Here is a 14,149-nt window from a genome sequence, read left to right as displayed (position 1 = left end):
TTGAAAGTCCACAGAAACGTGAAAAGATTGGTGCTTGTACGAGCAATGTTTGTGTAATGTGTGTGCGAATGAAAAAAGTATGTTTGATATGCCGCTTGTGTAGTCTATTTGGGCCTTTAAATTAATTCATACATAACTTGCTCCCACATATCGCGTAATTATAAATGACTTCACTCTCTTTTGTGTGGTTTGTCGATTGTGGTCGCAATTGCAAACAATAACACATTTCCAAAAGCGTTGAAAAAAACCGTTATAATTATTAAATTGACGTTTATATCACAAAAACCATCTATCTATATGTATCACTCTGTTAAAATGGCCGTATTTACACAAAAATCCTAAATGTCACAAACAGCTGGTTACACCAAAAAAATTTAACAACAGAAGAGATTTAAGAATTTTTTGTTTTTCGTTTACGTGGAATTGTTAACTTTCTGTACAGTTTTTCTCTAAAATTAATAAAATATAATAAGTTTTTAAATAAAAAACCCCACAATAATATACTTTTCAAAATGATTGAAGTAACAGATTTACAAAGTAAGTTGCAGTAAGCAGTATTAACTCGCAAACAATTTGCAATTTTTTTTTTCGAACCACAAAAAACAAATTGTTTACATTTTGTTTAAAATTTATTTTTAGAAATTGGTATTGGTTTATCGGGCATGGGCATAGGTTTTCTATTCCTGGGTGTACTATTTCTATTCGACAAAGGTTTACTGGCCATAGGAAATGTAAGTATTTGTTAGTGTAATTTGGTCATTAAAATTTCACTATTTTAAATGAGTTCAAATGTCAATGTCACTGGATTTTAGTTATTATATTGTGTGTAATACGTTTTCTTTGTTGTTTTAGATTCTTTTCTTATCTGGCTTGGGTTGTGTTATCGGTTTGGAACGCACATTTCGTTTCTTTTTCCAACGTCATAAAATTAAAGGTTCTATAGCATTCTTCGGTGGCATTTTTGTGGTTCTATGCGGTTTTCCCATCATAGGCATGGTTATAGAATCCTATGGTTTCTTTGCCTTGTTTAGCGGTTTCTTCCCAGTGGCCATAAGTTTCCTAAGCCGTGTACCCATTTTGGGTTCACTCATCAATACACCATTTATGCAAAAGGTAAGTCAAATTAATAAAACAAGTTTTCTTTTTAAAAAGATGCTTTTGTTTAAACCTTTTTTATTGTTAAATTAGTTTATATTAGCATCTCCGGTAAAGAATTTTTCCTAATAGCGATTTTAAAAGAAAATAGTTTAATAATTACAAAATAAACTTGTACATCACAAGCCTTTTTTGGCCATTTAGTGATTGTTGTTCCATTCTTGACGTTCTTCACGTTCTCTAATGACTTCCTTCAAATAGGGCTCCAAGTATTTAACATCTTCTTCGTATTTGGTCCATTGCTCTTTGGGCAAAACAGTTTTGGTCATAGACAAGTGCAAAGCGCGCATAATACGGTAGTTACGTTCATCATACAAGTTACGGGGAAGACGACGGATTGCTTCCTTGACATCTTCGTTTTCGTACAAGCAATCATCACGGTGCAAACCTACAAAACAAATAATAGTGAGGTTAGGTTTTTGTGCTTTTAACTTATAATTCTCTTGCCCTAAAAGCGAATTTAAATTTTATATAAATTTTACTTAACTTACCGTATTGATTGAATCCAGACAAGTTATAAGCCCATTTGCCCAAGCTGGCTGTAATTGTTATCAATAGTTTATTAAGTGTTTTCCATTGTTTACGTAATCATACAGAAGTTCAATAATTTTGCTAAATTCTTTTTTCTAAACTCAGCAAAATCTTTATATTCATTTAAATACTTACAGAAAACCATGGGACCTTTTCTGGCAATGTATCCGGACATTTTTTATTTTGTTATTTTCTTTTAAAAACTTGAAAATCTCTTAAAAGTTGCTTTTTACGGCCGTGTTTCAGAAATTCTGCACGAATTTTTTCGTTTCTTCTTTAGTCCCCTTATTTTTCGTTGAATTGTCAAGTTTGACAAATGTCAGTGTCAAGTTTTGTAATAGATTAAAGAAAGTGGGGGAAAATATTGATTAGTATTAACACAGGGTTGTTTTTGTTTAAACCTTTGGGGAATGTGCGGTATAAATAAGTAACAAGTAAAATATTCATAAGTAGAACTTTATAACCGATAAAGTCTGATAAATTACCTAGCCTATATAGGTAATTGGAATAAAGAAATTGAAATAAAAAAATGTGGGCACCGTAACATTACGTTTGGTTTATCACACAGCGCCAGTTTTGCTTAACAAAAGTGGCCCACTAGGCATATTATATAAATTAAATTTTTTTTATTACACAATCCCGTGTATAGTCTATGTAGGACCATATAGACCTATTTAGAGTAACATTTAGGACTTAAGTTATTTAATGGATTTATATGTTTCTAATAAAAAGTACAATTTATTCTTAAATTTCATTAATTGACTTATTTTCTCCTTTCTCTATTTCAGCTCGTTGAAAAACTTGGTGGTGATGCTAATCGAACGAGGGTATAGTTTTAATATAATATTGTTTTCTAATTATAATTTCTCATCTAAGGATTTATATCAATATAAAACTTTATAGTTTAAATTTACTTTAAATTAACTTAACTCAAGAGAAAACAAAACAAAAAATATTTCTTATAGAAAAATAATCGAAAAAAAAGAAAAACGTTTTCGTTTTTTAAACAAATTTTTCTATAACAACTTTAAAACAAAAAACACTTTTTGTATGTGAACAGTAAGTTAAAAGTTTATTTAGTTTTTAGTACTTTTTTTGTTGTATAAATACTGTGTCGTTGTCAAGCATGCTTTTTTTATTTTAAATAATATATTTTTAATTTGCGAAATATATTTTTTAAAATGGCAATAAAAACCGTTACAAGTTAGACAGAAAAGATTTTCAAATTTAGTTTTTAAACTGTAAATCTAACAATCTTTTCAATAGATTTTAATTTTCTATTTATTTGTTCTTTTATTGAGTAACAAAAACTGATTGTCTTTGTCAATATAGTACCATTTTTACTAGAAATTATGCACTAACACTACTATTTTCAGCTTTTCTCTATTTTCTTAAAAAGTTCCTTGTAATATTCTTTGGCATACACTTTTAATTGAGTTTTCTTCTTTGGCTACTAACTCTTGCAGGATTCCACTATGACATGAAAATACCCGACCTAACGATGATGAGTGAACACATAATTTGAAAACACACATTTGTATTTGCGCACCCGATTGTAATAAAGGCGATGGTGTATGATGTACAAACTCTAATTGTAAAGAATCTTAAGAAAAAATAACAAATAAAATTAAAATAAATATAATTCATAAAAACATTAAAAATAATTTTGGTTATAATTACCTGTATCGTAGAAATTTCCCATACACCAGCGTAATAACATTTCCATAGGAAATTCCAAAATATTACGACGTATATGTTTCAGTAAATAATTAACTAAAATAATGCACAAACGTAACTAAAATAAAAAAAAAATAAATAATATGTTATGAACATAAAATTATATTTCCTATAACTTACCGATGTAAATACAACGTAATAAGTTAATACTGTAGGAAAAAGGAAGAGCAAGGAGGTAAAAAATACCGTTGCCAAATACAATTGTCTATTTTTATAATTATGGGACTCTACACGATCTATAGACAAAAAAATGCTATTATTAAATATATATAAAAAAATTAATACATACTTTTCAAAACATTTTTACGCTTGCCCAAAACTACTTTCCACAACACCTGCAAGCCCTTAATCTCTACTTTATATAATCTGTAATTAAAATTTGTTTAATTTTACTAAGAAAATAACAAATTTAAACACATAATACTTACACTGCAGCATAAATACTAAAACAATGAGCATGCAAACCCATAACCGATATTAAATCTGTTAAAAGCGCCAACTGATACGAAAAGCCTATAAAACCCAACAGTATTATAGGTGTAAGTAGTTGCCTAATGCAAGGTTCTATTATAACTGCAAAAATTTAGACATTTTTAACGGTTTTATTTATATTAGTAATTAATTTTTAATAATTACCTAAAAATGTAGCCCATAATTCGACATGATAACCAAAACAATCCAATAAAAATTTATTTAATTGTACATTTAATTTTAAACCTACAGGAGATCCTTGCAACGATTGTAACAGTAAACGGAAGTTGGTTACTACTGACTACGGAAAGAAATGTTGTTAATAGGGTTAGTTGTTTCAAAAATTTTAGAAATAATTTACATTAGAAGCTGTTATTATATAGTCACCAGGATTTTCTATATATAATATCAATAATATATTGACGCATAGGCCCAGTAGGATATCGAGGGCAATGTTATATTTTCGTTTTCTGAAATGAGATATATTTTATTTAAGTGGATATTTAACAGTATAGTCCAGGCTATATTCTATTTTATAGTCCAGAAATAGTTCTGTATTTCAGACTTTAGTCTATCCTATAGTTCATACTATAGTATATTCAATAGTCAGGACTATAGTCTATTCTATAGTCCAGAAGATAGTCCACTTTATAGTCTATTCTAGAGTCCACACTATAGTCTATTCTATAGTCCAGGCTATATTCTATTTTATAATCCAGAAATAGTTCTGTAGTTCAGACTATAGTCTATTCTATAGTCTAGACCATAATCTATTTTATAGCAAAATAAGATATATTTCAGACTATAAACTATTCTATAGTCTACTGTATAATATATACGTATATATAGTCCGGAATATAGTCTGCTTTATAGTCCAGTTCTGTAGTTCAGACTATAGTCTATTCTTAATCTATTTTATAGCAAAATAAAACAAATTTCATACTATAAACTGTTCTATAGTCTACTGTATAATATATACGTATATATAGTCCGATATATAGTCTGCTTTATAGTCCAGACTATAGTTTATTATATAGTTTAGGCTATAGTCTATTCTACAGTCCTTACTATAGACTATTTAATACTCTAGTCTAGACTACAGTATAATCTATCGTACAGATCATAATTTTTTCTATAATCTAGTCTACAGTATACCTATTCTATAGTGCGTAATTAAAATTTAGTAAAACATTCACAACACAATTACTATATTATATACATACTAGCTAAGCCCAAAAACTATATAGATAAAAAAACCTTTCCTTTTTCTTACTTACTTTTTTAGTAGGCAATATCCATATATACAAGTACTTGTATTTGTACAATATTTTAAAACTCTCACTATGAAAGGTGTAAAAGGAGCTATGTGCGCTAATGATAATTCGCCCATAAACCAACAACACAACCCAATAGTTTTCCAGATATAGGATTTTTTTATTTAATTCATATGGGAGGTATCGTGCCCCTACTTTTAGTCCGTCCATATTTTTCTCAAATGTTAATATTAATACCATAGCGGCTCGGACAAAATTTTAGAACTCTGTTATATTTTTTCAGATATGCTAATTTAATATTTTTTTAAATGGGATGTCCCACGCCCACTATTGCTAGTATACCAATTTTTGTCCAAATTTGTCATATTGAGCACTCAAACAAGTAATATTGTACGTGCAAAATTTGAGGACTCTAGTTGTTTCAGTTTCCGATTAAACGGCTTTTAATATTAATTTAGTAAGTGGGCGTGGCTCCTAACCTACTTGCTATTTAAAAATAAAAAGTAGCACTGTGAAAATTTCAAGAACATCGGTTTAGCCGTCTAACAAACAAGTAATTCATATAAATTTTTATATACATATATAGAGAGATAGATGTACTTAAGATCACTTACCCAGATTTCTTAAATTTTAACCATTCCTTATAATAATCATACATAACGGAGTACTGGAACACAAATCTAAATGGAGCCTTAGTCATAAACAAGCCAAATGTCCACATAAAAATATCAAAGGGTAAAGTTAAAACATAACTTGTCACACGTTTAAAAGTTTCATCGACTTCATCCACATCACACTCAAGTTTAAATTTATCTTTTGTTTGCAGCAATTGATACAACATGTGCATATCATCGTCAGGACAAACATCTGCATCAACTTTGGCATTATCCTCCTTATCATATACCACATTACTAACACTTTCATTTAAGTCTTGTAACTTTAATATGGATTTTTCACTATAAAGGAAGACATTGATTTTATCTTTTTGTGCCGTTTTAATACTTAATTTATTTAGATAAATATTTGGTGTTTCAGCATCATAAACAAAAACTAAAGCCACATCTTTGTGATGCAATTGAGACCATTCGGTGGCATTGGCAATATGACCTAAATGCCGCATTTCATTGGAAATTTGTTGTGCTCTTTCATAATCTTCAATGTCCTCATCGTTTTTCGAGGGTTTTTTAATGTCCACTGCACATATAATGTAATAAGAGATGCAATTCTGTTCACCAATTTTTATTTCACCATAAATATCACAACTTTTTTTAATATAAAATAAATTTTCGGGCAAAAATAATTTAATGGTCATTTTTATGTTCGATTGTAAACAAAACGAAAAACAAACTATTTTTTATTATTTTTTTTTTAAGGGAACAGCTGTGACAGGGTTGTATTTCAAATGTCAATGGTAAATATTTTGTAATAGAATAAAGATGACCGTTATCTTTCTTGCTAATGAAAATATTTATTTATGTAATTAATTAAAAAAAATTTATGGAATAGCTAATAAAATGGATGCGAGCCTTTTTTTTTTAAGAATGCACTAAATTCTCGACTATGGAATAGATCAAAGTCAAGACATACAAAAAACAAATGTGTTGAGTATAGACTAGAATTGCCTAGATTATAGAGCCTCGACTATAGTGTGATTAAAGTCCCGGATATAAAATAGACTAACGTTTCAATTATAAATTAGACTAATTGTCTCCACTGTAGAATAAACTAAAGTCTAGACTATAGAATATAATAGTCTTGACTATAATGCAGACTAAATAAAGTCTTTATTATAAAATACACTAGAGTTTCAACTATTACATAGACTAAAGCGTCGACTGTATGAATTAAGTATGGACAAGAAAATAAACTATAGAATAGCCTAAATCTCGACTATAGGTTACATTAAAGTCCCCTCTGTATAATAGACTAAAGTCTCTAAAGAATATATACAAAAAATATCTGCTATAGATTATACTATAATTATAATAAATTTATAAATAATATAATTGACGTGCTAGAGAGTCTTACTATGAAGTAGACTGAAGTTCCGATTATAGAGGAGACTACAGAATAGTTTTGATTATAATTCCTTCTACGAAATTTACTACAATCTCGACTATAGAATGGACTTCTTAAACAAAATTTATAATAATACTTTTTTATATATATTTACTTGTAATTATGTCTTTATTTGAATATTTTTATTTGGATAAACAACCAGTAATGTATGTATGTATATTTTTCATTAATTTTATTTAAAATGAAAAAAAAAAAAAATAAACGTTATTTGCAAGCCGACATTAAAATATCTTGTGAAATTATATAAAACAAACACCAAATTTTTTAAGAATTCAATAGGATTTGTTTTATATATAGACAAATGTAAAAATGCTTGATTTAAAACAAAAAAGGGAAAGTAAGTAAAACTAAATAAAGGAATTATAAGTTTAATTTTAATATTTATGAGCGTATACAAAATAATTTTTCCCAATAGCATAAAATAAAATCATTTACATTGTATATATATTTAACTAAAAAGATAATAATACCAAAAATAGTTAAGAAAACAGGAGCAAACATTTTTGGAGTTGTTTACATAGATTTAACAAACAAACCACTGATAAAAGATGTAAATAACTAACAAACAAACAATTAATAGAGAATACTCGTATATTAATTAATTGCTATGAATAGTGTGGTATATTTTTGATTTGTTTGTTGGTTGTTATTAATTAATTAATTAATTGGTTGGTTGGTTTGTTTTTTAAAATAGATAAAAATTTGGCTATGCAAACAATAACCAGGCAATGCACAAAAAGGCCAAATATAAAAATAATTTGGAAAGTTGCTGTTCATCCTCATATTGGGTAGTGCCACGGTTAGCAGCTAAAAATATTAAACAAAGACATAGATCAATATAAAATAGCCAAAAGTAGGAAAAATGAGAGAAATAAATAACTTACGTGCTGGACGTGGTTCACCGAAATTTAAAGATGATGCAAAATAACCAAATGGAAAAGCTCCAATACCAAAAGACATATGAAAACCATCGCCAAAACTAAAGCCTTGAAAACCTTGCTGTGGCTCTGGTTCAGTACGTTGGCCAGCTGGACGTGGTGGTACTTTATTTCTAAGTAAATAAGTAAAAAATATTATTGAAAAATAAACAAATGTATATTAAACTTTATAAGCTACCTGGGATCTTCCTGTTTAGTACTATTACGTCCATATAAGGGTATAACTTTATCCTTGCCTATGGCGGCTTTGCATACAGGACACAATTTACGACTAGGTCTAGTCTCTAGCCATTGATGCAGACATGGCCAACAGAATAGATGACCACACATACTAACCACAGCATCTTTAGCTGTGTCCAAGCAAATATTACACTCAAACATAGATTCTTCATTTTTATCATCCTCCTTATCACCGCCAGCAGTTTTATTACTCGAATTATTTGTATCCGTAGTATCTTTGTTTATATTAATGGCTTCACTACCCAAAGCAGAACCCGAAAATGAATATGCCGTCGATGATGGTGTGCTGGTGGTGGTTGTTGTTGCCGATGGTAACATTTTCTCATTAATTGTTGGAGCCTGTATAGAAGAGTTTATTTCTGCTGTATCTGCTACTGCTGTTGTTGTACTATTGGTTTCATTGTTGTCATTGAATGCGGCATTCCATGCTTCACCCTCTGCTGTATTATGACTTGTAGTCGTTGGCAGTTCTGGTGCCGTTGCTAATGGTGTATCGGTTGACATATTTATCTGGGGTAATATTAAACTGTAAGAATTAAAGAACTAGAAAAAAAGCATAGAATATGTAATTGCATAATTTCAAATTGGTATTAGTGACGAAAAGGAAATATTGATAAATGCAAGTACATGTTCTTACAGATACATTTAGATGTACCCTACAGTTTTGAAGATGACAAGATTCTCTTTTTATAGTCTCGTCTAAAGATTAGTTTATACTCTCGACTATATATTAGTGTAGTCTATAATCTCGACTATAGATTAGTTTATAGTCTAGACTGTAGATAAGTCTATAGTCTCGACTATAGATTAGTCTATAGTCTCGACTATAGATTAGTCTATACTCTCGACTATAGATTAGTCTATACTCTCGACTATAGATTAGTCTATTCTCTCGACTATAGATTAGTCTATAGTCTAAACTATAGATTAGTCTATAGTCTAAACTATAGATTAGTCTATAGTCTAGACTATAGATTAGTCTATAGTCTAGACTATAGATTAGTCTATAGTCTAGACTATAGATTAGTCTATAGTCTAGACTATAGATTAGTCTATAGTCTCGACTGTAGATTAGACTATATCTTGACTATTGATTCGTCTATACTCTTGACTATATATGTATTAGTCTATAGTCTCGACTATATATTAGTCTATATTCTCGATTTTATATTAGTCTATAGTCTGGACTATAGACTAGTCTATAGTCCCGACTATAGATTAATCTATAGTAAATGCAAATATTATTCGATACATAGTATCGAATATGGAATAGATTGTAGTCGATAGTATAGTGTTTATTATAGGCTATACTCTCGACTTTTGAGTAGACTATACAACATACTATAGTCTGGACTAGACAATATACTAATATATCGACAATAGAATAGACGATAGTATTGACTATAAAGTACTCCATAGTGTCGACTACACAATAGATTATTCTTTTACTAAGTGACTTCAAACAGTATGTTTCTTTAAATGATTAATAAACTTTTTTTTGAAAATAGTCTCCCCGTACAGCTGGGTAATCATCTAAATGTAAATCAGGCATGCGAAATGAAAATTACATTTTGTACAAATGAATTTTGTAATATTGTACTTATTCAGCTTTGAATGTACCACTATTAAGGTTAAGTAGTTGTTATAGAAAAATAATACTAAAAAAGAATAATATAAATAAAATACAAAACAAAATCACAAATTTGTTAAAGATTACACCAAATATAAACTAAAAATATGACTACAATTTTGAAATAAAAAAAAAAAAAACGATAAATTAACAAAAATTTTAATCTAAATTGTAACAACCAATGTTTACATCTAACTAATGTAAACCAAAAACATAGACAAAGAAACCTTATAAACTAACAGAAACTTGTTTTTTAGTGTTAACCATATAACAAGTGGCAAATAGGTCTAAGAACAGAAATATAGAACATTTATATTTGAAATATTTATGAATATTTAACATTATCTACGTAGTGATGAGTTTTTAATTTTATAAATATTGTCCTGTATTTATTTATTAAATTAATAAAATCTTTATTACCAATGGCATCAGTACATGAAACCAAATGAGTCTTTACTGGTTTAAATAAGTTCGCCTAGATCCTGAATTTTATCCAATTTATGAAAGGATTTGTAATCAAATATTCGCTGTGAAATATTAGATAAATTCAAAGATACAAAAAAAAAAAAACTTTCAAGTTAAATAATTTGTAAATTGTTCCTATTATAATATACGAAAGTTATCTAAAATAAGCCTATACTTAATTAAAGCAAAAATTAGTTTTCATCTTTTAAATTTATTACGAGTTTTAGACGAGTTAGATACAAACGTTAACTATATTAAGCTCATAAACAAATAAGATAACGATTTATAAAAAAATAATTGTGTGTGCATATGTAATCTTACGTTTATATTTGCGTTAATCATTAGATAAGGTTTATTGAAAAAAAAAAAAAAAAAAAACTAGCAAATTTTGATAAGAAATAAAAATAACAACAAAGTAAATGAAAACAAAGCATATACGCAAAAATCAATTAGATTAAGAAATATTTTATTATTGTAGAACTAATGCAATATTTAAAAATATAAAAAAATTTTGCAAATAATAGATTATTAAATTTAATCTAAAAATATTGTTCTATAAACCTTTTATTAATGACTAGTAAGTCTATATGAAGATGACAACATAATATATTTGAGTCTATATTCTAGATTATAGTCTGCATAGCAGTATCGGCTATGTTCCAGACTATAGACTAGATTGCTGTTTAAACTATCAACTGACTATAGTCCCGACTGTGAACTATATTATAAACTTGACTTTAATGCAGACAATGAATAGATTACAAACCAGACTTGACAATAGATATAGACTAGACTATAAATTATAGTCTAGACTATAGATCATAGAGACTAGACTATAGAGTTGACTACAAACTAGACTATGAACTAGACTAAACTATAGATTAGACTGCAGACTAGACTACAGAGTAGAATATGGACTAGACTATAGACATGACAATAGGCTTGACTATAGACTTGACTACAGACTAGACTATAGTCCCGACTGTAGACTATATTATAAACTTGACTTTAGTCGAGACAATGAAGATTACAGACCAGACTTGACAATAGATATAGACTAGACTATAAATTATAGTCTACACTATAGGTTATAGACTAGACTATAGAGTTGGCCACAAACTAGACTATGAACTAGACTAAACTATAGATTAGACTGCAGACTAGACTACAGAGTATACTATGAACTAGACTATAGACATGACAATAGACTTGACTTCAGACTAAACTAAAGATTAGACTATAGACCAGACTAGACTCAGACTATAATAGACAATAGTCTACAATAGACTAGACTATAAACTAGAATATAATATATACTAGATTATAGGCTAGACTATAGACTTTACTACAGACTACACAGACTATAGACTAGAATAGAAAACTATACTAAAGACTAGACTATATATTATACTGTAAACTTGACTATATACACTACTGCAGACTAGACTATAGACATGACTATATATAGATTATACTATAGACCAGACTTTAGACTAGACTATATACAATATTCTGAAGAAGAATTTCGGTATAATTTTAAATCAGGCTATAGACAAAACTATATAATATACCATGAAAATAACTAGAGAATAGAATAAAGACATGACTATAGTCTAGAATAAAGTCCAAAGTACAGACTACTACAGTAATAGTCCAGATTTTAGACTACACTATAATCCAGACTATAGACTAAAGTATATTTGAGGCTATAGACTAATCTATATTACAAACTATACATTGGGCTACAGTCTAGATTGTACACAAGACTATAGTCATGACAATTGACCATTGTCATACATTCCAAACACATTAAAATATTTTAAAAAGCATTTTACTTATTTACCTACAATTTGTTCATCTACTTAACTAACATTTCGTGCCAATAAATTTCCAACTATTACGAAAATAAACGTTTACTAGGTAGTTAAATTCACAAATAAGTGTCCAATTATAACGTTGCGCCACCAGGACCACGTCAAATAATTTCAAAAGATTCACTGACGTGGTATTAAACAAATACTTAAAAAAATAATTAAATACACATGTATCTGACTTCTAATAATAGTTTTATATTTAATAAAGAGGAAAAAAAACAGGAACAAACTTTTATTAACACCTGTTAATGTACCCAAACAAATTAACTAATTAAATATCATAATACAAGCGGTTAAGTAAATAAAGAAACAGGCCCACTTTCGCCTCATAGCAATGACACCACTTTAATTATGATAATTTAGTCTGGACTTTGATATTGTTTCCTGATTAATTTATACTATATTATATTTTATAAATTTTACATTTGTATTTCACCAATTGCATCACGTTAAAGTTCATTATTCATTTCATCGTGTCCAGAATCTTCTGCAATTTTTCGTTTTAACTTTATTTTTTGTATAATAGAAAAGAGTATGCACGTACATACAACAATTAAACGGGGAGTTGCCCCTAGTTCCTTGAAAATTAACTGCTTTTCGTTTTTCTATAATTATTTACCTTTTTATTTACGTTTAATTTAGGCTGGATTTTAGTTATTTAAAAAAATGTTTTCAAAATATTATTGTTTTTCAAAGATGCACAATATTTTCTTCCAATTATTTGGGTTTTTTTGCTAATTTAATTAAATTGCTTTTCGTATGTGTTTGTTGTTTGTTTTTACGTGTTTTCTTTTGTATTTTAGTTGTTGTTGTTATTCTGTTTTTTTATTCGTATGACGTTTCTCTCTCATTTTTTTATTGTGGCCTTACCTCTTTCTCTCTAGTTCGCTATTAATTTTTACTTCCTTCTTCTTAAATTTTTTCAACTGTTTTTTTTTTTAATTTTTACTTGTCTATTTTGTTTTGTAATTTCTAAATAATGTTAGGTTTTTTATAACTTATTTAATTTTAAATAATATTTCTGCACTTTTTTTAGTAAAATTACCAAACTTTTTAAGAATGTTTAAAAAAATTTCAACTTGCTGTCAAAAGAAAATAAATAATACCTTGTGATTAGTGTTGTTGAATTTGCCAGGGTAGTTGATAACGGGTAATGGTTACTTCAATGTGATGAAGAACATTTTGTGTAGCAATATGTGAAATTTGAACTATGTCGTGCCAACTAACTAACTAACTAACTAACTAACTAACTAACTAACTAACTAACTAACTAACTAACTAACTACTAACTAACTAACTAACTAACTAACTAACTAAACTACTAACTAACTAACTAACTAACTAACTAACTAACTAACTAACTAACTAACTAACTAACTAACTAACTAACTAACTAACTAACTACTAACTAACTAACTAACTACTAACTAACTAACTACTAACTAACTAACTAACTAACTAACTAACTAACTAACTAACTAACTAACTAACTAACTAACTAACTAACTAACTAACTAACTAACTAACTACTAACTAACTAACTAACTACTAACTAACTAACTAACTAACTAACTAACTAACTAACTACTAACTAACTAACTAACTAACTACTAACTAACTAACTAACTAACTAACTAACTAACTAACTAACTAACTAACTAACTAACTAACTAACTAACTAACTAACTAACTAACTAACTAACTAACTAACTAACTAACTAACTAACTAACTAACTAACTACTAACTAACTAACT

General features: G+C 28.2%; 4 protein-coding genes across 13 annotated transcripts; 1 reads left to right on the top strand and 3 right to left on the bottom strand.

Moving 5' to 3' along the window:
- The first annotated feature begins 317 nt into the window (after positions 1-317).
- Positions 318-3,344, top strand: LOC119605026 (vesicle transport protein GOT1B). Of its 2 annotated transcripts, none has more exons than XM_037957966.1 (5): positions 318-537; positions 640-731; positions 853-1,113; positions 2,475-2,513; positions 3,153-3,344. In XM_037957966.1, the coding sequence occupies exons 1-5, from the start codon at positions 513-515 to the stop codon at positions 3,168-3,170; spliced, it is 435 nt and encodes a 144-aa protein (XP_037813894.1). In that variant the 5' UTR covers positions 318-512; the 3' UTR covers positions 3,171-3,344. The 2 variants fall into 2 exon arrangements, 1 of the variants encoding a protein (XP_037813894.1); XR_005231562.1 differs by having other exon boundaries at positions 319-537; positions 2,475-2,745.
- Positions 1,149-2,030, bottom strand: LOC119605027 (cytochrome b-c1 complex subunit 7). The gene is made up of 3 exons (XM_037957967.1): positions 1,822-2,030; positions 1,647-1,694; positions 1,149-1,543 (listed from the first exon to the last, which is right to left on the bottom strand). Exons 1-3 carry the CDS (start codon positions 1,859-1,861, stop codon positions 1,296-1,298), a joined length of 336 nt encoding a protein of 111 aa, XP_037813895.1. The 5' UTR covers positions 1,862-2,030; the 3' UTR covers positions 1,149-1,295.
- On the bottom strand, positions 3,054-6,513 carry LOC119605024 (N-acetylglucosaminyl-phosphatidylinositol biosynthetic protein gpi1). The gene is made up of 8 exons (XM_037957964.1): positions 5,783-6,513; positions 4,256-4,364; positions 4,060-4,195; positions 3,852-3,996; positions 3,713-3,789; positions 3,544-3,659; positions 3,367-3,481; positions 3,054-3,289 (listed from the first exon to the last, which is right to left on the bottom strand). Exons 1-8 carry the CDS (start codon positions 6,478-6,480, stop codon positions 3,078-3,080), a joined length of 1,608 nt encoding a protein of 535 aa, XP_037813892.1. The 5' UTR covers positions 6,481-6,513; the 3' UTR covers positions 3,054-3,077.
- A 943-nt stretch (positions 6,514-7,456) lies between these two features.
- Positions 7,457-13,520, bottom strand: LOC119605022 (E3 ubiquitin-protein ligase RNF185). Of its 9 annotated transcripts, none has more exons than XM_037957958.1 (4): positions 13,501-13,520; positions 8,364-8,968; positions 8,132-8,298; positions 7,457-8,054 (listed from the first exon to the last, which is right to left on the bottom strand). In XM_037957958.1, the coding sequence occupies exons 2-4, from the start codon at positions 8,927-8,929 to the stop codon at positions 7,954-7,956; spliced, it is 834 nt and encodes a 277-aa protein (XP_037813886.1). In that variant the 5' UTR covers positions 8,930-8,968; positions 13,501-13,520; the 3' UTR covers positions 7,457-7,953. The 9 variants fall into 9 exon arrangements, with proteins under 9 accessions (XP_037813886.1, XP_037813887.1, XP_037813883.1 ...); XM_037957959.1 differs by having other exon boundaries at positions 8,364-8,951; positions 13,265-13,503; XM_037957955.1 differs by lacking the exon at positions 13,501-13,520 and adding an exon at positions 13,265-13,424.
- Positions 13,521-14,149: the final 629 nt, after the last annotated feature.

This window comes from Lucilia sericata, unplaced genomic scaffold (genome assembly GCF_015586225.1).
Source record: "Lucilia sericata isolate MDLA Ls3-8-SP2 unplaced genomic scaffold, ASM1558622v1 Contig000453F_arrow, whole genome shotgun sequence".
Classification (NCBI taxonomy): domain Eukaryota; kingdom Metazoa; phylum Arthropoda; class Insecta; order Diptera; family Calliphoridae; genus Lucilia; species Lucilia sericata.
This window is presented reverse-complemented; position numbering and strand designations above follow the sequence as displayed.